Here is a 22,432-nt window from a genome sequence, read left to right as displayed (position 1 = left end):
TGGGCCACAAAGTCAGCTTGCTTGGTCCTTTTGAGCCTTTCTTAACCCTGATCATCGCCCAAAAGGAAAGGCAAGGCTGTGCTAGCCAAGCAGATTTTAAAGTCTGCACACTCTGGGCCTGTTCTTTGCTGTACTCACAAGATGGCCAAAGTCTCTGAAGACTCTTCTGACAGCTTTCAAGCTCTCATTAGTTCATGAGTTTCCTGAAACAGGGACTGCATACTCATGCAACTTGGAAGTTACCACAGAAGTCACAGATAATTATTGCTTAATAAACCATTGCTGGAAATCAATTAAAGGGAAAAATTATACATCCAAAGCCATGTGCAAAGTCTCCAGGATGCACTTTCATTTTTCAGACCAAGAATTATTGCTGATGTAAAGTCCAAATCATCTAACTGCCTGGTAGCATTGCCCTTTTCTTCCTGTTAGTTTTCTGTATCAGTTCATATTCATTTCTTAAAGACACTCATATAAGAAATTAAAATTGGATTATGGTAATGTATATAATGTATAGTTTTAACAATGTATGTATGACTCTGCTGTTTAAATATCAAATATTTAGATAAAGACCTATGTTTCCAACTTTAAAAAAATATTTATTTAGTTAATGTAAGTGAGTAACTATAGCTATCTTCAGACACACCAGAAGAGGGCATCTGTCCCATTACAGAGGGTTGTGAGCCACCATGTGGTTGCTGGGAATTGAACTCTGGACCTCTGGAAGAGCAGTCAGTGCTTCTAACCACTGAGCCATCTCTCCAGCCCACTTCCAACTTTTTAAAACAAACATTTTGATTAAAAAAAGAAAGGCTTCTGAAAACACTTTCTATACGTTTTAGTTAAAACAATGATTTATTTCACTGGAGTGCTTCTCATGAAGAACCTGGCAAGTTTTGTCAATAGACAAGCAAAGATCTTCATGGAGCTGCTTGGAGAAAGAAGCTGAACTAGTCTGTAAAGAGCTTCAACTTCCCAAACTGGCTGAATATTATCTTAAGAACTGTTACCCAATTCACACCTTCCCACACATACCCATCTTTCCATACATTTTGAGCTGAAAACTGAGAAAGCTCATTTGTACTTGGGGGAAAAACTGCTTTAAAAAACATGATAAAGTGGAATAAATTTAAACAGCAAAACATTAATTAAAAAAAAAAACGCACCACAGACACTGTATCACTAAGAAAGCCAGTAACTTTACTGAATTGTCTGCAAAATACAAATTATACCTTATTTCCAGCAGGAGAAACTTTTGAAAATTTCCCACTTGAATTCACTACAGACAGCTGAATTTAAGTCCCTTGAGATACACACGTGTGGTTAGCTTAGGTATACCATCTTGTCATCTAGTGGCGACAAAGTCCAGCTTATGCCGCTGTGAGCCTCTATTTGAATACTTGTTGCAAATGCTTGTATGCCCTCATTTACAAGCTATTTTAATTGTCATTGAATGGAAACAAGTCCCCAGAAAAGGAAAAGGAAGAAAAACGATACGGCAAACCATCTGAAGCAATCCAAGCTTCATGCCTGCAGTGACCCTTGTCTGTTTACTTCAAGGGTACACTGTTGCATTCAAACCACAACGAGAATCCAACACTTAGCAAAACCTCTCTGAATTAAACTGAGGTATCAATCAATTTGAGGTATGGACAGGGAAGGCAAAATGCAATACCCGATTATGAATGACCAAATGGACAAATTTAATGCAGTAGATATGCGGCTTGGATTGCTCCACATCTTTGGTTAAAACATAGTAAGAAAAGCCTTTAATTACATCTGTAGTCTGAAGCATTCTAACAGACACCAGCATTCAAGCAATCTTCAAAATATCTCTAGTGGCAGGAAATTAACGCCATACAACTGACGACACCGTAGCAGATGGCAGAGGCGAGAACAGATGAAGTACGCCATGCTTAGGCAACAGCCTTTATTGAAGGTTCAAGTGGCTTCTTCTTTAAAGTAAATTTTTAAAAGAAAGAAATACAAAGCATTTAGTTTTCGAAGGGACAAAAAAGGGGGGATCAAGGGAGCAAAATGCTATCTCAGAAAGGGTGAGTGTGTCGATAAACAAATACATAGAAGTGAGAGAGGGCAGACACGCTTTTTAAAAGTGTATTGGAATTTGCTCTGAAATTCCCATGTTAGTTAACCTTTCAATAATGTAAAGATGACAGGCATTTTCATATTCATCATTACAAAACATTAAATTCCACCTTTGGGAAAAAATAAGCAATTTTACTAAAAAACACAAGTTTAAAAAGGTTGAAATCAACAGCCTCCACACATCAATGTGCACAGTCCACAGGCTGCATGGCTTGCGCCTGCTGCTCACCATTATCAGAATTTCTCAGCTCACCGTTACTAAAACTCTTTTAAAATAGGGTTCGGTATAACAATACTTGCAGTCATGTAAAATGCCATTTACGGTCCTCCTACTTGCAATGATGACTGTTGTTTAATATGCTACTCTAGGCCAGGTAATGTAAAATAACGATCCCCCAGAGCTCTGCCCTAGACGTCTCAATACAAAGAACTTTGTGTGATCAAAACCCATACTAGATTTGTAAATACAATAAATGGTGAGTTACAGAAAAGGCAGGGGCAAAGACAAGACAGTGCCTGGTGATAGAACGTGACTGGTCACAATAAAAATTGTGCTTCTCATTAAATCATCTCTACAAGTCTCAGATTGTCCCTTCGCTATCTGCTACGACAGTAGTGGGAACCAGGTGACTGGCATCCATTTTTTCAAGTGAGTCTGTTCTTCTTGAGTTTGTAAAAAAACAAAAACAAAAACAAAAAAAACCCAAAAAACCCCACAAAACCTATTGTCAGAACTGCTATAAAGAGAGGAGGCCTCTGCTGGCACATGAGTTCACTCTAGCTTCAGCATTACACACTTACACTCGCTTTGTTGCGGAGGCAAATGACAGCTAAAAATTTAATATGGCTATTTCTTCATATTTTATATGACCCTTTCCTACCCACTGGTAAGATTCTATTGATCTTGATGAACAAATGCACTTTGAAAGGACAAGGAACATTTGTGATATGCTTGCATATTTAACACACATTTAATAATAAACATGAATTCTCAGGATGGAATCAAGTCTGGAGTGAAATAATGGCTGATTTTCTTTATCACTTTATGTGCATGTTTGAATGTACACATGACCATGCAAACAGATGTGCAGGTAAGCATGTTTGTAAGGATGGTTTCCTGTTTTGCTTCTGCCTAAATACTCATCTTCATGTTCCATTGATACCTTTAGTAGTAGAATATATGTGAAATGGTTGATGTCTTTATTTTGTTTTTAATATATAAAACATTACTACAAGGCAGGCTAGCATTCTATACGGATACCACCAAAGGTGCATTGTGGTCTAATTCTGGATTGCAGATCAAGTTAAGAAAAATATAGCCTCGTTAATAAGGTCTTTTGGCTTCTGCCACCCAGCGGCAGCCTTTTACAGTGAGAAACATGTAGCAACTATGCAGGTAAAGGGGAAAAAACTGGATAAGCACGTCCTACCCTTGACCTGGCAGGACTAATGTTACTGCATTCTTTGTTCTGTATGCCAGGATTAATGACAGGATGATCGACAGATCTTCACATTCCAAGAGAAGGGAATCATTCCTAGCCTGAAATATCACTTCAACACTATATATTGACTCTTTATGGCACTCACTTTTAAAGGGGCCTGAAAATTAATCCCTTACACAAGAATATTAGACAAGAGTTAAATTATCTTGAAAATTAAAAAAAAGAGGGGGACATAGAGAAAGGTTTCTTTTAAAGTGGGATTTCTTGAAATGGCTGTTAAATTTCTTTATTGAAGAAAAAATAGGTGACATACATGCTTTATGCAGAAGTGACATTTGGGGGTCCTGACACATCAGGCTGTTCAACAGTCCTATACTGCTGACAACATTGTTATGGGTCAGTTAAAATCATGAAGGTGGACGCCAAGTAACTATCCTTTAACTGTTTTCTTCCTCTCCAGCACCCAGTCTTTCACCTTGTTCTCCTCCAGAACTCTGTAACTTATCCATGAAGTAAAGCAGGCCAGTCGCCCCCAGGACCCAGCTTGCAGGACTTAGGCTCCAACACAGCTTCTTACTCTGGGCATATTTCTAAAAAACATCAAACTCAAGGCTGAAAATGAACTATGTAAATTTAGAATATGGGCAAGTTAGGATACAAACTTACAGAATTCCAAGATGTGTGGTGAAATGGAGGGATCTGAAAGGGGCCCTGCTTTTGATAAAATGAAAAGAAACCAACAAAAGAAAACAAAACCAAAAAAACAAAAACAAAAATAGTTTGAAAGAAACCAATTAGTATATACAATGGATGTCAGTTGACCCAATAGTTTGCTGACGTTTTAAAAACAATTTAGGATGTTGCAATGTAATATGTTCTAACCCCACAGCTTATCCTTTTGACAGCTGACCTTGAACTTATAAAATGTATGCAGAGTAAAAGAAATCAGAAAGAAAATAGTTACTCAAATGTGCAACTGCACAAATATACCCCCCTCCCGCTATTAAGAAAACAAACTTCTGCCATTACCATAATATTATATATATTAGAAAGCTATACACAAGCATGTTAATTTCACAGATTTTTAAAAGATTCTTAATATTTTATATAATTAGAAATACACATTTCAAAAACAAAACTTCTACAAAGAGAAAACAGTTATCTTGGTTAGCAAAGCATGGAGATCCTCATGGCTTAGGGTAGTGCTTTCTATACAAAAAGTCCTTGGTGGGTTTTTACAGGACTGTTTAAAATATTAGCGAAGCTATTGAGGGAAAAACACATTTTGGCTTAAGTAAACTACAAAAAGCCACAAATGCTTTGCAAACTCTTTCTTACCTTTTATATGAAAATAAGCAAAATGTAATGTACATATTTTTATATTTTTATTTAATAAGAGATGCAGACCCAGATTTATTTAATTAAATATGTTAGCTCTCAAACGCCACACTTTTTTTCCTTTCCTTTTCTTTCCTTTCCTTTTCTTTCCTTTCCTTTCTTCTCTTTTCTTTTAAGGTAGGTATGGTCCTCTCTGAATGGTTTCTGATCCTTTTGAATGAGTGCCGTACGCCAATGATATGCCTGCAGGTTTGTGAGCGTGCTTGGATGTTAGGTGACCGGCATGTTCCTACAGTTACCGTTGGTCACCACTTGCCGGGTCTGTCCAAACTTCTATACATTTTTCTATATGTTGCATAACAGCTGCTCTCTCTTTCAGTAAAGATCTGCCGCTTTTGGCAAATGTTTCCTTTTGTCTATTTACATGTAAATAACGTTGAACCTGCAACATGACACTATCTATTGTAACATACATTTTGCAAAGGGTCACAACAGTGAAAAGAAGTTAGCCTTAAAATCTATTTTGTACAAGTGTTCTGTTGTACAACTCAAGTGCTAAGCGTATCTCAGCATTTCTGTTTATCTTTATACTGTATCACTGAGGCAATTTAAAAGTACTTTTACAAAACAGAGTACCTGACTTTTTTTTTTTCCACACACGGCACATATAATGCATATCGACCCCCCCTTCCCCATTAAGGTATAGCACACACACACACTGCAAGAAAAAAAAAACTATTAAGTAATAATGTGATCATGTTGCCCATCCTTCAGAGAGTCGCATGCGCTTGACTGAGGGACTTTCCCTTTCGTCCGGCGAAGGTCTGGTGAGTCCAATGGGGGAGTGGAATTCGTTCCGGTGATCCTCTCGGTCGCTCCCATCATAGGAACTGCTACAGCTGCTCAAGCTGTCAACAGGAGATCTCCCCGCCTCGTGGCGCGTGTGTTGTGGGTATCTCGAAGGGGTGGTGGTACGGTCTCTAGGAGGAGAAACAGGTTCTGACTTGATGTTGAGGCTTTGAGTAGAAGGCAGGGAGAGATTTGAACTCTGAGATAAATGAGTGCTAGTGCAAGCTCTGTAGGAGGAAAGGAAACCCAGTTACAGATGGAGGAGGCCTGCAGGCCCCGGAACTCACATTACAAACACATCAGCTTAAAGACTTGCATAGACTCTAGTGCATGCCCCGCGTGAGTGCAGCTAGGCACTAGGGGCAGCACAGCCTAGAGCCATGGAGAATGTCTGTGCCTGGTGGTAAACACACTATTTAACTGGCCCAGGCCTCAGGAATCATCTCCAGCTCCTAAGAGACTCTGTAACTGTATAGATTACCTTTTCATAAAGGATTAAGACATGGTACAACAGTCGTTCTGTGTTCACGGAATTTTCCCCTATACTATTTCCAACCCTTAATTTTCTGAACCTGGGAAGATGGTGTTTGATTTTTGAATGGGACTTTTTTTTTTTTTTTACCAATGCCTGTATTTGAGATTATTTTAAAAAACGTGTCATTTAAAAAAATTTCTCTCCCTTCAACCAATATGCCCATATAAATGGAGATAGATACTACTAAGGGAAAGCAAACAGCTTGAACCTCAAATGAACAGAACACATCAAACACTGTATAATTATATATAACTGATGAAAAGTTTGGGAGGGGGAAGGCGGAGGGAAAAGACTGAATATTATTTGCAGAAAATTTAAAAACTGGTTTAAAATCGTTTCACTAAAACTGATCCCTAGCTGGATTTTCTCTATCCTTTGCAGCTGTGTCTGCAGTTCACAATTCCTTTAATCTTAACATGGCTAAGCAGCAGTAACAATGGGTGCTTAAGGTAACACTTCTCTTATTTATAACTAATATTAACGGGTGAATCTGTTGTTACTGAAGGAAAGAGTGTGGCAAAGAAGGATGGAGTGTGCCATTGATCTTCACTGAATGAGCGTGCTCTCTGGGAGACTTAGGACAACCCTTAACCTAAGAGAAAATCATTAAGCCATTAAGTGTGGGTTGGCGTTCAGTGACTGTGATCAGGGTGAACCGTGCTCTGTCGCTGTCATCAGTGCTGAGATTTTTTTGCGTGCTTGTTTGTTTTGTTTTGTTATTGCTTCCTGATCGCACTGACATGCACATCTAGTCAATCTGATCCAATTGTACTGTCAAGAAAGTACTGCCGTCTCTTTAATTGTGGGATATTCACAGAAAATAATTATATGTACAGAGACACCAGCTTTAAACAAAAGGAAGCAAGCCTACCTATTAATGTATGCAATTATGCAGCTCTCTAACAGAGAAAACTACGTGTGGGCAAGTGTCTTTCTGAACAGCGAGACAAGGAGAGTGTATTTTAGAGACAACAGTGGAATAACTTGGGTCTGGCCTTTTGGGAGATGTGACACAGGGTTAAGATGTACAGAGATAGAAAATTAGTCAGAAACGAATTTATCTTTGAGTAATATTTTATACAAAAGCACCACCTACTGGTGAGGAATGACTCTCCCCTTGTTAGTGGATGCAGTAACATGGAGGACATTAGAGAGGGGGCTCTGTACTGCTTTAAGAGCCCTTCTTTTTTAGGCAGTCTGAGCTCAGCTATAGATGTCAATCACAGTGCACATGGTTTTCAAACTCTGTTTATTCGTGGAACTACTTATCTGAAGCTTACTATTTTAGTCTATATTAGATCTCTGATTTTTCTAAGACTTTTAATTAAACTGTCTTTAAATAAAGATTATATTAAGATGGGCGACAGGAAAACACCTGTATTTCAAAGGCTTCATAATGGTGGACTATTTTATTCTGGTTCAAAGTTACTTAATGATTCATTTTGATGTTTGAGGAAATCCTCTTTTGATTTCAGGAAGAAAGAGTTTTCCTGGCTCTGGGTAAGAAAAGCCATTCACTAACATTTAATTAAGTGCTTCTGCTGTGGATCATACAAGAGCTTAATAGTAAATGCAAATTAAGAGCCTTGAAATGACACAGCATATCAATAAATACTTTTCTTCACTCTTCAACATTTAGCTTCTATTTCTCTAAATACAGTAGAATGGGAAACTAGTGAGTTGGGTTACATAGGTAACTTGTCTATATAAATTAATTTAAAGGTAGTATAGACAATATGATGTGCCTTTAATGTTACCAGAAACATGAATTATCCTTCTATTTGTTTCAGTTCCCAATATCACTGGTCATGCAGAAGTTTCATTGCATCTTGCTCCCCACAAAAGATAGAGTATGTATTTGTTGATAACTTTTTTCCATGACTGAAACAACTTATCTGGTGGTGGGATTTCACTTGACAGTACACATGTACACAAGCTGAGCTGGGTAGCTGTTGGAATTAAGTCTGCAGCACAGAACTCTATATGGTGTCTCCATCTCAACTTCATTTCACTTTACTACAGTCCGCAGCATAGACTGGCTAATCTCTGCTATCAGAGGTACTTTCTTGCCAAGAGAAGGCAGCTTTAATACTACTTAACTGAATATATGCTAGCTTGTTCTTGGGAACAAAATATAGCCGTAGATAATTGTGAGACTACAGGTGTGAGTGACTGAGAAAGAGGTAGGAGGAGGGGCGGGGTCAGGCACTCGGGTAATTTGTCAGGCCCTCTGAGCTACTTCTAATCCACTATACAGGATTTTAAGCCGAGAAAGCTACCCTTCCTTCAAATTTCTCAGAGATAAAGTGTGAATAGTTTTATTTAAGTTCCTGTCACTCTGCACCCCAATAAAATCAGGTTTTCTTACTAGACTTATCTTTTCCCTATCTGTGAGGCAAGAGGCTCATTACATATACCAGTCTGGCCTCAAACGTTTAATCCTCCTGTCTCAGCCTCCTAAGTGCTGAGATGATAGGTGTGCATATAGCACTCAATTCAATCCTTTTTTTTTTTAAAAAGAGATCGATTTGTTTTATTTATGTGTATATGCATGTGTGTCTGTATGAGCATATGTGTGCAGGTGCCTGAGGAGGTCAGGAGAAGGTGTTAGATTCTCCAGAGCTACAGTTACAGGCATTTGTGAACCACCTGACATGGCTGCTGAGGCTTCTGCCTGACTAGTAAACACTTTTAGTTGCTGAGACACCACCTGCTCAGGCAATGCAGTCCTGGCTGGCCTGGTACTTACTATATAAGGCACTTGGGACCACATCCAGTCCTTGAGACTAACCTTTTAAGAATAACATTTATTCCATGCCTCCTCCACCCCCAACTCCATTTTCAGTATGGATTGAGTCCTGTCATCAACAACAACAAAATGTCCCTTTTCTGGAAAATATTGTCAATAAAAACAAAACAAAACAAAAACACCTAAAAGTCAAGGGTTGTTCCTCTAAAATGTCGAGTTCCCCTCCAGGCATGTCTCATTCTACACAAAATTAACACTGCTTCTCATCTAAACTCACTGGATAAAATGCATGCTGCATAGTTTAAAAAGCCTAGCTTTGAAGACAGTGCTTTAAGGGGCAAAGTGCACATGTTTTTCACAGACAAAGAAGAGTTCTATTATACTTTTGCAATTTGGAGAGAGAATTATAGTAGCCATTTTAGGCTTCTGGGAGGACCGACTTTAGTGGAGCTAAAAATCTCTCCCTTTCTTTGCTTAAACTACAGTTCCTATCCAGAGGACAGGCACTCAGTGCAGGTGTCTGTGGGTGGTTTGACTTGCGAAACATATTAGTCCCTTTCACCATAACTGATCCATTCTCTCGTAAACTAAAGCAGTTTATATACTTTATTTTACAGAAACATTAGAACTTGGGGGTTTTCTACAGAATAGTTTGTAAGGAGATGAGACAGCTTGTCTGAATCCACCTTTAAGGAAGCCACCGTCAGAGAGAACTAGGGAGAACATGTATGGTGACAGAAGAGGTGGTGTTGACAGTGTTTCATTCTGAGATGTAGGGACGTGATGAAGATCAAGTGCACACCGTACACTAAACTCAAACTATGCACACGATGGTTGGCTCTGAAAGAAATGGTAGGAATGGAGTCCTCAGCTACTTCAATTCTAGTTTCTTCTAGTCGGGGTCTCCACTCACTCCCTTTTCATTTAAGCCTTGTAGAAATTATGTTTCCTCCATGTGATAGGTTTTTAAATTGTGGGTATGGTCAAAATAACAAATATGTGTATAACCTCATAACTAAAGATGATCTGGTGTTACAAGCAAAAGAGATGTGGCATTCTAATGAAATGGTGGTACTTAAATGTTTATTGTGTATTTGTTTATTCTGTGTATGTGAGTGCAAGCACCTGAACACCTATAGTAACCGATCCTCTCCTTCCACCACGTGGATCCCAGCAATCCAAGTCAGGTAGGTTGTCATAGTTACTAAGTGAGGTTTGTTGACAAGCAGCTTTAGCCCTTGAGCCACCTGGATGGTGTGATTATAGGGCTTTTTGATATGGATAATGTCTTTCAGGGGAATGGAATTTAGTGCTATGACAGATGAATTTTGTGAAAAATGAGAAATGAACAATTCATTTTCTTACTGACAAGAAGTAGTATAGTATTGTGAATATGTATGTAAACTCCTGTGGATGGTATTTTGAACTTGGTGGCAATTTCCAGGAAAAAAAGTTATTGCAACCAGAATCTACTTACATAATTAGCACTGGAGGGAAAGTTTAAATGTCTTAAAAAGAGAAACTCATTGTATAAAATGTAAAATATGTTAAAACCCTTGATACATCTTCAATGTCAACTCTCTTTCAAGAAAGCACAACCATAATGCAATGTGGATTTGCTTCATTGCACACACAGAAGGCTAGGTTTCCCATGGCAGTGAGTAGTCAGTGAGGTGGCCGTGGCAAGTGCTGACTGCTGAATGGTATCTCAGAACTCTGATCTATGCTCTGCCCATACCAAATGATGTTCAGTGGGAGAGGGGAGACAAAGGGGCAAGAACAGTGAGTGATAGTAATGATTAGTGATGCCTGTTTGCATCACTACCTCCCTAGGCATACAAATACAAGACTAGTTAGTTAATATTACTAATTGGTAACTAAAATGGCTTAGTAGAAAACTGAAAGTGGAGTGAGTACGTAGGATGTTGCTAAAATATGATAATTTATCTTCAAGTAGTTATATTCCACTTTCTTTTGAAGATGAACTGAGTTCTGGAATTATTAGTTCAAATTAAAGTGAGGTGTCTGGTATAACTCTTGTATGAAGGGGTGCCAATTCAGGGCATTTCTGAAAACTGCTCTATAGATAAAGGACAGAAGTCATCTATGACAAAGATATACCTCAAAGCAACCACAAGGGGGCAGAAAGATACATACTTTGACCAGAAAACAACAAAAGTTATTTTTATGCCCAATATTCAGTAATTAGTACTGCATGTGCTAATTAGTATTTGTGCATATATTTTAACACAATGGCTATAACTAGACAACCTATGCTATTATATATGTTACACACATTTAACGCCTGTCTAGAAATTCAATAGTTGATTCTATGTACAGTAGACTCATATTAGAGGAAATCATGTAGTTTGTACTAAATGAGAACCTCAGCTCAAAAATGTAAAAAAAAAAATTTAACTATAAATACTTTCAATTTCCCATAAAAACTTCAGAAACCTCACCCAAACCTCCACTACTGACAGAAGGAGGAGGAAACAGACCCTAGAGTATTACGGAAAGGCTATATATAAAGAGTATGCCTAACTGTTAGCACTTGCCCTTCACCAACAAACACGGGAAGGAATATTTAAGCTACTTGAAATATGTGATCGGAAAGTGGCTTTCCCGGCAATCAAATGTTATGCCCCTTAATGGACTTGAAAGCGCATTGTTGAAGACAGACTTTTATCATGTAAAAGATACAATCTCTGATTATGATATAAAGAAGACATAACTATTGCTTACCCCAACTGACTGAGGGCAGATGGCGGCATGTTATGTAGGTGCTGCTGCTGCCAGCCAGTTACAGAGCCGAGGTGGAGCGCACTGGCAGTGTTGAAGCCAGACAGAGATGACAGATCTGCGCTACTCAGAGAGTACTCTAGATGGGAGCGAAGGAGCGGCAAGGAGAGAGAGAGAGAGACAATTAGAAGACTGTCAAATGGTAAGCAAAATCACACAGATTCAACCTCTAAAACATACTTTGAATCAAAGTTTTTGATTTAGGAAAAGAAGAAAATAAAACACCAGGGATAATTTGAATTTAAAAAGAGAAAGATATTATCCATCTGAGTAAGGATGTCACAATAGAGCCACAGTAATAGATCCTGAAACCTTAGCACATTATGCTAGCTTTGTTTAAAAGTGTAAAGTATCTATATATTTTATGATCTAGAAATAGGTTTTACATCAAAAATCTTCAAGAAAGTGAGTGTTCTAGTACATTAAAGAGATAGTAGCTCAGTTTCTTTGAAATACTGAATTTGATTTGAGTAAATAAAACTTCCCATCACTTAAAAAGGAGCACTGTAGATCACTGAGTAAGACAGAGGTGCTTGTACCATGCATTCTGGACACAGGCCCCACATGAGCTCCCAACAGGGCAAAGAAAATAACTTTTAAAATATGCTTTTTAAAGTGTTTACTGTAATATTTGCACATAGCAAAGCTACTCACCAGTACCATATGTTGTTGAAATGGCTGATGGATATCCTCCCATTCCTTGTCCTGGTAAAGTAGGAGTTGCTACGGAAACCACTGGGGTAGCCAATGACTGAGCCGACTGGGAGTTATTTATCCTTTGATTCTTTTAAAGTAAATAAAAAGACATTATTGGTGGCAGATTTTAAAAAGTTAAAAATATTAGGTCTCACTATTAGTTTTCCACATAAAGAAATAAGTTGGTACAAAGCTCATGAAATTAATCATTTAACATGTGTCTCTATGAACTCTGCCAACCCTATCATTTACAATCCTTCAAGAGACCAGCTGTTGCCATAGTAACCCATTACATCAGTATCTCCTAGGCAACTGAACTAGTAACAAGTACCATAGCTTTATTATGGGTAAAAACAGACTACGTTGAGAACTGATGAAATATGTATACTGTACTGCTATTGTTTCAGTTTTATTCAAATGCAAATTTAAAAATTAAAATCAACCATAGTGGGTTTTTGATCAGTTCTATGTACAGCAGATCTGATAGGTATGATTCAGGCTATGTTATGACCAGCAGGTGGCGCTAGGACCACTTTCTTCTGCTTCGCCTTCCTTGCAAAAGGATGGCAAAGTAGCTAATGCCAGTATTTAACTCCTAATAGCCAGGAGGTAAAAGATGCATGCGCTCAAAATACTGGTATTTTAAATCTTGAAAGAATAAGTGTCTTACTATTTAATAGCTAAAGATGCATTTTTGTGTTTTGGTTTTAGAGGAAGTTCAGTCTTAATATTTAAAACATGGTCTTTAGGTAAAAGGTGGGGACAGAAGAAAAAGGCCTACAAAAACCAGCTATGCTTTCCACAGGCTGTCAATGATCCTAGAAATTAATGGTGTTTAAGCATAATCAGTACCCTCATTTAGTGAGGTAAGTTTTAAAATCTTTCTGTTTGGTCACAGCTAGCACCTTTCACTGAAGTAGTTCTGTTATCTTCCCGAGCATGCCCTTCAAGGGACGCGTCCTTCCCACTTACCAACAGCAGATCCACATCCTCAGACTGAGAGCATGGGGAAGGAGGGAAGGAGTTTATTAATTAGTGTCTGTAAATATTTATAACTGTGAAAATCTTTCTAGCAAAAGGAGATGCATCTTCTGATAGACGCAACAGTTTAAACAGCTTGGCACATGGGATGCCAAAGACAACTGCTTAACAAAGACATTCTTTGTTTCTCTTAGTGAGGTGTTCCTTGTCTCAAACCTGAAGACTGTCTATCTGGTTTGCAGCACAGGTCAGTGTCTCTCTGTTTACTGTTGTGCACCGTACTTTGATAAAAAGATAATAGGAATGTACTTTAAACCCTATTTGCTAGAGGAAAAGGGAGTCATACCTGACGAGAGAGAGAGAGAGAGAGAGAGAGAGAGAGACAGAGAGAGAGAGAGACAGAGAGACAGAGAGACAGAGAGACAGAGAGACAGAGAGACAGAGAGAGAGAGAAGGGGGGATGATCCATGGGAATGTGTCAGTTTTAAGGGATGTGGGATAACTGTGCTGAGAGACACTGTATGCCCTGCCTGACCCACACTCACAACATCACTGTGGGAGGTTTTATTTCTTAGACTCAGGCTTTTCTAAAGGGAATGTCACATGTTATTTGATTTTAGCTAGATGCACAAAATAAATATATAATAAACAATGAGTTCACAGGACTATTTCACTCCTAGGCATGGCACAGAACAGAGAATTCTAAAACAAAGCAAAACAGAAAGAAATGTCTGTGGGATAATTTAAATCTATCTACTAAGTCTTTGTTATATATGTTCTCATTGTTAAGTTTTGCTGATTTGGAGAACACTTTGTCATCTATTGATCTATCTATCTATCTATCTATCTATCTATCATCTATCTATCTATCTATCTATCTATCTATCATCTATCTATCTATCATCTATGTACCTACCTACTACCTATCTTTGTTTTTTAACTTGATACGACAATATTCTTTTCATCTTATGCACAAGTCTCAGAGCAAGAAAATGATACAGCATGAGATTTTATATATGCTTAAATTTACATTTCACATCTATATTTTTACTTAAAAGCATTTTACTACTTGTTTTGGTTTAAAATGTAACATCGGTTCTCAAAATTTCTTGGGTTCTGAGAGTTAGATATTTTCATAAACTACAATAGGCAAAGATTAACTGAGGCAATGCAAAGGCATATGATATATTAGATATTAAAGAAGTGATATGTAAGAAAGGATTCTCAATTAATGTAAGAAACTTCTTTGAGGAATCAGTGAAAGTATTTTTCATTGTCAGTCAGCATCCTGAGAACATAAGTAGCTCAATAATGTAAATATTCTCTCATGAAATACCTCACATAATTATGGAATTCCTATGGAATATGGTTTGATCAGGGTTAGAATTATTTTTCTAAGTATAAACAGACAGTCTTATGAAGGAATGTTTTTTTCTTATTCTAGAAAGACTATCCAGAAGAAGAGCTTATTGGAAATTTTTAATATAGGAAAGGAAAATGCAAAATCAGTGACTACAACCCCATCAGTACGATTAAAACATCCCCAGTCAGTAGTGTTAATCGTCTGGGATGTCCTAAGAAATTCCTATCTAGACAATTAGTAGGTACAGATAAGATATCATCAACATGTATTAAGAACAGAGCTGTGCATTACCACTGATGGCATCGTGTTCTTGCTGCCAGGTGGGATAAGAACGCGGAGATCTGGCTTACGATTATTCATTCCTAGATTCATAGGGGGAGGAGATTTGGCTTGTATATTCTTGTTCAGGTTACCAGGTGAGACCAGCAGGCCTGGTGAGTTCCGGGGGTTGCCGTATCCATTCCCTGTTAACACAAGAGATGACAAAACTCAGGGAGAAATTGAGGCGCATGCATGTTTTTAAAGAACAGCTCATATGAAGATAAAAGGGTACGCCTAGCTGTGAGTCATACAAATCAACACATGAAGGCTGACTGATTTAACCTCTGTGTGAAAGGCAGCTTGCCAGTTAGTTGTTTCATATACCTCCAAAAGGATATTACAACCTTTTTATTTTTATAAGAAAGCAAATCTTTAACTTGATCAGAAATCTGCATATCATATGCTTTTAAAATGTATTATTGTTATCATTTGTTATTATTATTATTTTCTCCTCCCTCCCCCACCCCCGGAAGAGATTCAGACAGCCAGTTCAGGATCTAAGAAAAGCACATAACTGATCCTGCACTTAATTGATGAGTTTGGCGGAGGCTGGCTGGAGTGACTCACTCTTCCAGTTCTTTGGTTTGGGTTTGATTCTGTGTCTGTGTGTCCTCAGATGAAGAAGGGGCAAGGCACCAAGGCTGTAATTTCTAGAGCGGGCGGGCGGGCAGGAGGAGGAGGAAAAGCTGCATGCGCATTTTGCTCTTCAGTCTTCTCCACTCTTAAGTGAACACTCTCTCTCCATGGCCTTTCTTACTTCAAGTTTACTCTCCTCACCAAATTCAGCGCACGGCCTGAAGCCTTGCACACTTCCTGCTCCCGAGAATCTTCAAAAGTGGCAGTCTTCAGGCACAGAAGCCCTGGTGCCTCCAGGCAAGTGCTGACTCATTCCGACACAGGGAGAGTCACTAATCGCTAAGAATTATGGCTCTTCCAGCATCTGATATTTAGCCTCCTACTAACAAAGTAGGTATTTGAAAGCCTCTGTTTCCCACTTTTTTTTTTTTTTAGAATTAAATTTTTTTTATTAGGTATTTTCCTCATTTACATTTCCAATGCTATCCAAAAAGTCCCCAATACACTCCCCCCCACCCACTCCCCTACCCACCCACTCCCACTTTTTGGCCCTGGCCCTGTACTGGGGCATATAAAGTTTGCAAGTCCAATGGGCCTCTCTTTCCAGTGATGGCCGACTAGGCCATCTTTTGATACATATGCAGCTAGAGTCAAGAGTATTTCCCATTTTTAAAACACACTACCCTCACTGATAGAAGCAGCTGAGGCGTTGTTGGAAAGGCATCTTGAAGTGGAGTAGGAGCCAACCTGGGAAGCTATCTGTTGGTTTCCTGAGGGATAATAGGAGAAACCCACTGCTGGATTCAGTAATGCTTCCTAGAAAACTAGCCAGTCGTCTTCCAAGCACCATTAAAGGAGATGGTTAATTTTTATTGTTATAGTCATTATTATCATAATTATAAAACACAACTATCTATTACTCTTAGAAGAAGGAGACCATGTGCTACTCAACAGGAAGGCAAAGGCAGCCTTGGAGGGCTCTGAGATGTCTTTGCAGTTAAGCAGTGCACACTTGTGGAACATACACAAACAAACAAGAAAACCAAGGGCAAAATGGTTGGTTGTAGAATAATATAGATTATACATTATTCAATATCTATGGGAGAAGAGATTACCTAATGCAGGTTTAGGAAGAGGTAGGAACTAATGTGTATTTCAACAAAGGAGAAGAAGAGTTAAGTTAGGCAGCTGACTTGGGTAACTGGGTAAGAGGAGGGCTGAGGGAGGATTTCATCTTTAAGAAAACTGGGAGGGATCTGCTTACAAAGGAGCCAGTGAAAACAGGGTTCTCTTCGTAGGTGCTCTTTGGAGAAGATGGTCAGTGGGGACTTCAAATTTTATGATGATATGTTAGACGTGGAGAGTACCCAGAGTTTCAGAACAGTGATAGAAACTGGTCCCTGAATGGTTAGACATCTACAACACTGGAAAGGGTGGTCTTGGGAAAGCCTATGTGTATGGATCTTTCTTGAGTCTATGGCAATGGCTTCAGAAAGAAAACAAGGAGTTGGGAAGGGAACGCACAAGCATGTTTCAAAGAGATACTTACAGAAATGTTTTGCTATGCCAATGCTAATTGTACGAAGTCATGGTTTCATTATGACATGCTCGCACACTTACACAATGCACTTCAATATATTCACCTTTTCTTGTTCCTTCTACCCCACGTTGGCTCCTTTCTTCCCAAACTGTCCCTCTGGGGACTCTTTGAATTAAAATATATTTGGGTCATGTGGTCCAAAACACACTTGTTCTTCATATCCAATTCATTTACCTGCCTTGTTTCATGAATAAATGAATAGGCTGAATATATAAAAACTCGCAAGGTTCAATCTTGCAACTGGATCATGGTAAAAATTAACAAGTATCTTGAGGCAAAATGAAAATAAAACAAATGAAACATCCCCCAAAACAAGTGCCAACTACAAAGTCGTTGTTTAAGAAATTTGCACCGAATTTGAATACAAATTAGTCTTCTATAATAAAACATCAAGAAAAGTTGCTAAATTATAGCTAGCAAAATATGTCAAACCCCAAATTATCTGTTACAGTTAATTTGGACAGTGTTTGATGGTAAAAGTTCTTACATGAAACAATACATTTGCTCTTTCTCACTAAAAGAAATATAAACAAATTGTATTCTTTAAGAAAGATAATGGGTGAGTTAGGATGCACAGAGGAGTTCTGTGTTTAATGGGTCTCCTTGGAACATTATTTTGTGTTAGGGCCTCTGACAGAATTGTAGAGTCCCTTCACGAAAAGGAAAGGAGGAGACCAAGATATCTGCAGCATGCATTCCAGCCTGCTGAAGTTCCCATGCGCGAGCGCACACACACACACACACACACACACACACACACACACACACACACACACACAGCGACACACATCACAAACATGTTAACCCTCTGTGAGATCTGGTTTAAATAAACCATCAAATGGAAAGTTAGCCAAGTAATTTCAAAAGAAGAAGAAGAAGAAATGTCAGTTAAGCAGTGCAGTGAAGCCTGAACGGATGAGAAACTAAAATCCTGCCTGGGTAGATGCTGATGCTGGTTTGCATGGAGGAGTAATTCTGCTAACAGGAAGTAAAACCACGTCATGACATGTGCTGCCCTAAGATAGGACAAGCACGGGGCCAGTGTGAGAAAGTGGAGAGCTTCACAGAGGCTGTGCAAAAAAGTCTCTTCAAAAACAGTTTCTATGGTAAACTCAGAGACAGTCCAAAAAAAGCCCCAGTCTTTCTGCCCACATTTTAAAACAGCGCTTTGGAGCGGCAGTGAGCAGGGGAAAAGGAAGCACACATACGTGGTTTTCCACTCAGTAAACACCTCAGAAGCAAAAAAAATGGAATCAAAAGCATTCTATGTCTCTCTTGAAATATGTGCTGCTATTTGGAAATTACACCATTTTAGAAGATTAGTTCCATAGTTTTAAGGTGTCATGTACATGTTAACCCTGTGTGAGATCTGGTTTAAATAAACAATCAAACGGAAAATTAGCCAAGTAATTTCAAAAGAAGAAGGGTAAATGGCAGTTAAGCAGTTAAGCATGACATTTTTACACTTATATTTTTGGATCTTAAAATTATTTTTTATGAACAAATAAATGCTATTTTTTATGAGTGAATTTCTGCTATTTTTAGAATATTGTGCCAGCTAGCATTTTGGAGAAGTATAATAACCATTTCTGTTTCCAGCCACCAAATTGTTATTCTTTTGGCATAATATAGATTCAGGAATGTGAGGCTGTGGACCCTAGACCAGTGATATTGAAACCTATCATTTGGAAGTCAATGATGAATGCATGTGTGTGGCTCATTGCTAAGAAGAGCCTGCATTTAAGTTGGCTGGGAAACCACAGCCTCCTTCTCACTCAGAATGCTTTGGCCTGTGTGGAGGCTGAGGGCCCACCTTAAGATAAATTCACCAGAGAGCATGGTCACACTTAACTTCAGGGACCCAGGAGGTGGGAAACACCACTGCTCAACAACCTTCTAATATACAGATTCAACTTTCTTGATGCTATGTTTTAAAATTATACTCTACTTGGACAATTATCAATTTAGACGTGACCGTATGCAGATGTCACATTCTTCTGACCACTTGAAAGGACAAAAATTATAACGTATGGTAAATGGATTTCCTGATTATAGATTATAGGAAAATGAGGTACAGACGGACTTTAGAGTTCAATGAAGCTTTTATAGTTTCATTTGATTAAAAATATTGTTTCTTATGAACCATTTTAGACTTTTATGATGCAGTCACGTGAAGGAAAACAGGTTCTACCTCTGCTCCTACAAGTATCTAATAAACAACAAAAGCAGTGTCAATAGTCAAGATTTCAAATATAGTGGTGATTTTCCCCCACAGTTAACTTAAAAGCACTATTCTGCCTTTTCTACTTCATTTGACTTCACTCACTCCTACTTTAGGAAGCTGTAAATTTAGGGAACACCCTCCTGGCTGCAAACGTTATGAGGCAGGTTCTTGGCTTTGTTGCGCAGTGCTCTGCTGAGCGTCCTCTCCTCTGAGCCCATAGGGCCACAACTTTCTTGGACGTTTAGGCATTAGGAGCCTTGTCATTTATTCTTTGCTTGTTTTAGCTTTCAATTATAAATAAAAGCACATAATATTAATAAGCACAAGGCTGAAGCTAATATTTGGGCTTGTCAATTCGTGCTCTCTTCCTTCCATCTCTACCTTGTACAAGATACCAAATCTTGTCCAAATGTCTTACGAAAAAAAAAAAAAAAAGGCCGGCTTGCATTTTTTATTTTTAACCTTTTTTTTTTTTTTTTAATGTAGGCTTCAATCCCCATTTGACCAAGTCTTTCAAAGTCCTTCAACCATTCTTTATTCGCTGGTTGAAGGACTTCTCTCCATATCCTAATTTCAGCTTCAGGAAAGTCTGAGCTGTATGCAAGCTTCTTTGTACATGTGTGATGTTGGTTAGCACACTTGGGGACATCATTCTGTCTAGTTCTGATTCTCCAAGTACTGTTCAACACAGCTGAATCAGTATCCCTGCCTGTCTCTCATGGCTTTCTATAGACAACTCATGATGTCTAACCTAATTTCCAATGGCCTCCATCAGTCTCACGCCCTCTGAACATGCCTGAGTCTTTCCTCTGTTAGTTCAAGGACTGGCAGTGTTCACTGTCCTGTTTCATTCGAATTTGTCTTTTAAGGAGCAGCTATAGTGGCAACTGTTTCATGGTGCCTTTCAGATAATTTCTGTCTATATTGCACTAACCCTTCTCCAACTTTCTGCTGCAATTAGAGGCAGTGATACTATATGATGGGTCATTTGTGTAACATTTCATATATTGGAGAAACATGCAAAGTAAGCTAGAGGGTTAAAGATTACTCAGAAATGGCACCAACAAGTAAGTTACTAGGGAACAGGAAGTAACAACTGAAGATGCAATAAATGACTTGTTAAACTTAGTCACTGAGGGTCTCTCCTCTCTATGCTACTTGTGAAAATTTTCTATTTAGATCCTCATTATACTTTGGTGGTCTGTACCAATAAAACAAGCTAACAACCATATGGCATGGATTCGCAGAAGCAAGGTGACTATCCATCTGCTGAAGGTCATTGAACCTTCTTGTCAGTTTGTCATGCCCATGATCCATTCTCTAGTGCATGGCAATGTGTACCTTGGGGCAGGATGACCTAAGGTGGGCATTTCCCCCCAAGGAATCAGAGACTTTAAGAGGACTGAGCTTTCCTACTGCCATAGGATCTCTCTTAATGTAACTCTCAAAGATTGTCTTAAGTAAAACTTGGTTAAAAATGGTGGACAGTAATACGGATACATAGCATGTGACTAAAGCAATGCTATTTGTATTCCTGTGATATTTTGTTTCTTGTAAATAAGTTTTTACTATTAAAAATATAAAGGTTTCAGTATCTAACAGAAGAAACATCAACATTAGATGCCCAGTATTTCTTAGTCCTCAATAAAATATGTGCTTGAAAAAAAATGGTGCACAGTGCCCACTAAGGGGATATAAAGTTAGAAGGTTAAGAAAGACTTTTCAGACACAGGGAGCACAAAACCACAAGGTTGCTGGATCCTGACAATTTAAGAAGGAAAGTGTTCTGTGAAGGTAAAATACTGGCTGTTTTAGGATATACAGTTTTCAATATTTGAAAAGGTGGGATTAGTCAATGCCATACCTTGGAACATGTTAACTTCATACTAAACTCTTACTGTCCTATAGGAAATGTGCAGCCAAGGAAAGCTCCTGAGTCATTAGCACTGGAAGCATAACTTGGTGTGTTATGAGACAAATTCTTAAAATGGGTTAGGCTGCTATTCGGGAAGCTGGTGCACAGAACACACTAAACACACAGATGAGAAGAGACAGCAGAGATGGCTGGTTTACTGGCAGTCAGGAGCTGGCTGGCCATGAAGAGAGCCCAAGCCCAAGTAGGTTAACTCAGGTTCTAATGATGCTTAGTTCCTTCAGCCGGAGAGAGCTTCTGCCTTCTCAGTATTGTGAAAGACAAGAGGAGCCTCAGCGTAATGTGAGTCCCAGGCACATTTTGTCAACTGGCCATGCAACAATAGCAACAATAGCAAACACCTCAAAGCTTCATCTGTCAACCATCTGACATCAAGCATACACATTCTCTCCCCACAGCAGTACCAGGTACCCCAAAATTGCCATGTGGCTGGCATGAAAGATGGACAGAAAAGACCATTAGTCCTCACAAGAATAGTCCTGTGAGATGTTAAAAGTATCTTATCATTTGCATAATGAAAAAAGAGCCAAGAACAGGGAGGCTTAATAACCTGCTCAACATCAAAGAACCAACTATCTATGGAGGCATAATGTGAACTCAAGCAGCATGTCCATGCACTGCATAAGCTGCCTTGTTCACTGAAGATCAGGATCTAGATTTGAAAGGCTTTTACATATTGTCTCATTCTGAAGTATTACAAAGGAAGAGAACTGTGAAGAGTGGGGACAGGAGCCTTAGCTGGTCTAAGCCAAAGGAGATGTGGAACTTTGAAGGCCACATTACAGGACACTGCAGATAGAAACAATGATACTGCAGAGGGTAACCTAGGAACAGAACTCTTGCCTGGGATTGGAGAAGCCTTGGGTTCAATCCTTAGCATTGCAAGATAAAAATCAAACAAGGTAAAACAAGGTAAA

General features: G+C 38.7%; 1 protein-coding gene across 11 annotated transcripts in view; it reads right to left on the bottom strand.

Annotated features, from left to right (window-relative positions):
- Positions 1-1,179: 1,179 nt before the first annotated feature.
- Positions 1,180-22,432, bottom strand: part of Mef2c (myocyte enhancer factor 2C) — a 145,204-nt gene continuing 123,951 nt past the window's right edge. For 3 of the 11 annotated variants that reach the window (XM_021179843.2, XM_021179842.2, XM_021179844.2), the window contains exons 7-11: positions 15,153-15,325; positions 13,490-13,513; positions 12,476-12,605; positions 11,765-11,900; positions 1,180-5,866 (exon numbers count right to left, since the gene is read on the bottom strand). In XM_021179843.2, coding sequence (XP_021035502.1) covers positions 5,641-5,866; positions 11,765-11,900; positions 12,476-12,605; positions 13,490-13,513; positions 15,153-15,325 — 689 coding nt within the window. In that variant the 3' untranslated portion in view covers positions 1,180-5,640. Of the gene's footprint in view, positions 5,963-11,764; positions 11,901-12,475; positions 12,606-13,489; positions 13,514-15,152; positions 15,326-22,432 lie in introns of all 11 variants that reach the window. The other 8 variants (XM_021179832.2, XM_021179834.2, XM_021179835.2 and 5 more) reach the window with 4 other exon arrangements.

Source organism: Mus caroli, chromosome 13, assembly GCF_900094665.2.
Source record: "Mus caroli chromosome 13, CAROLI_EIJ_v1.1, whole genome shotgun sequence".
NCBI classification, from domain to species: Eukaryota; Metazoa; Chordata; class Mammalia; order Rodentia; family Muridae; genus Mus; species Mus caroli.
This window is presented reverse-complemented; position numbering and strand designations above follow the sequence as displayed.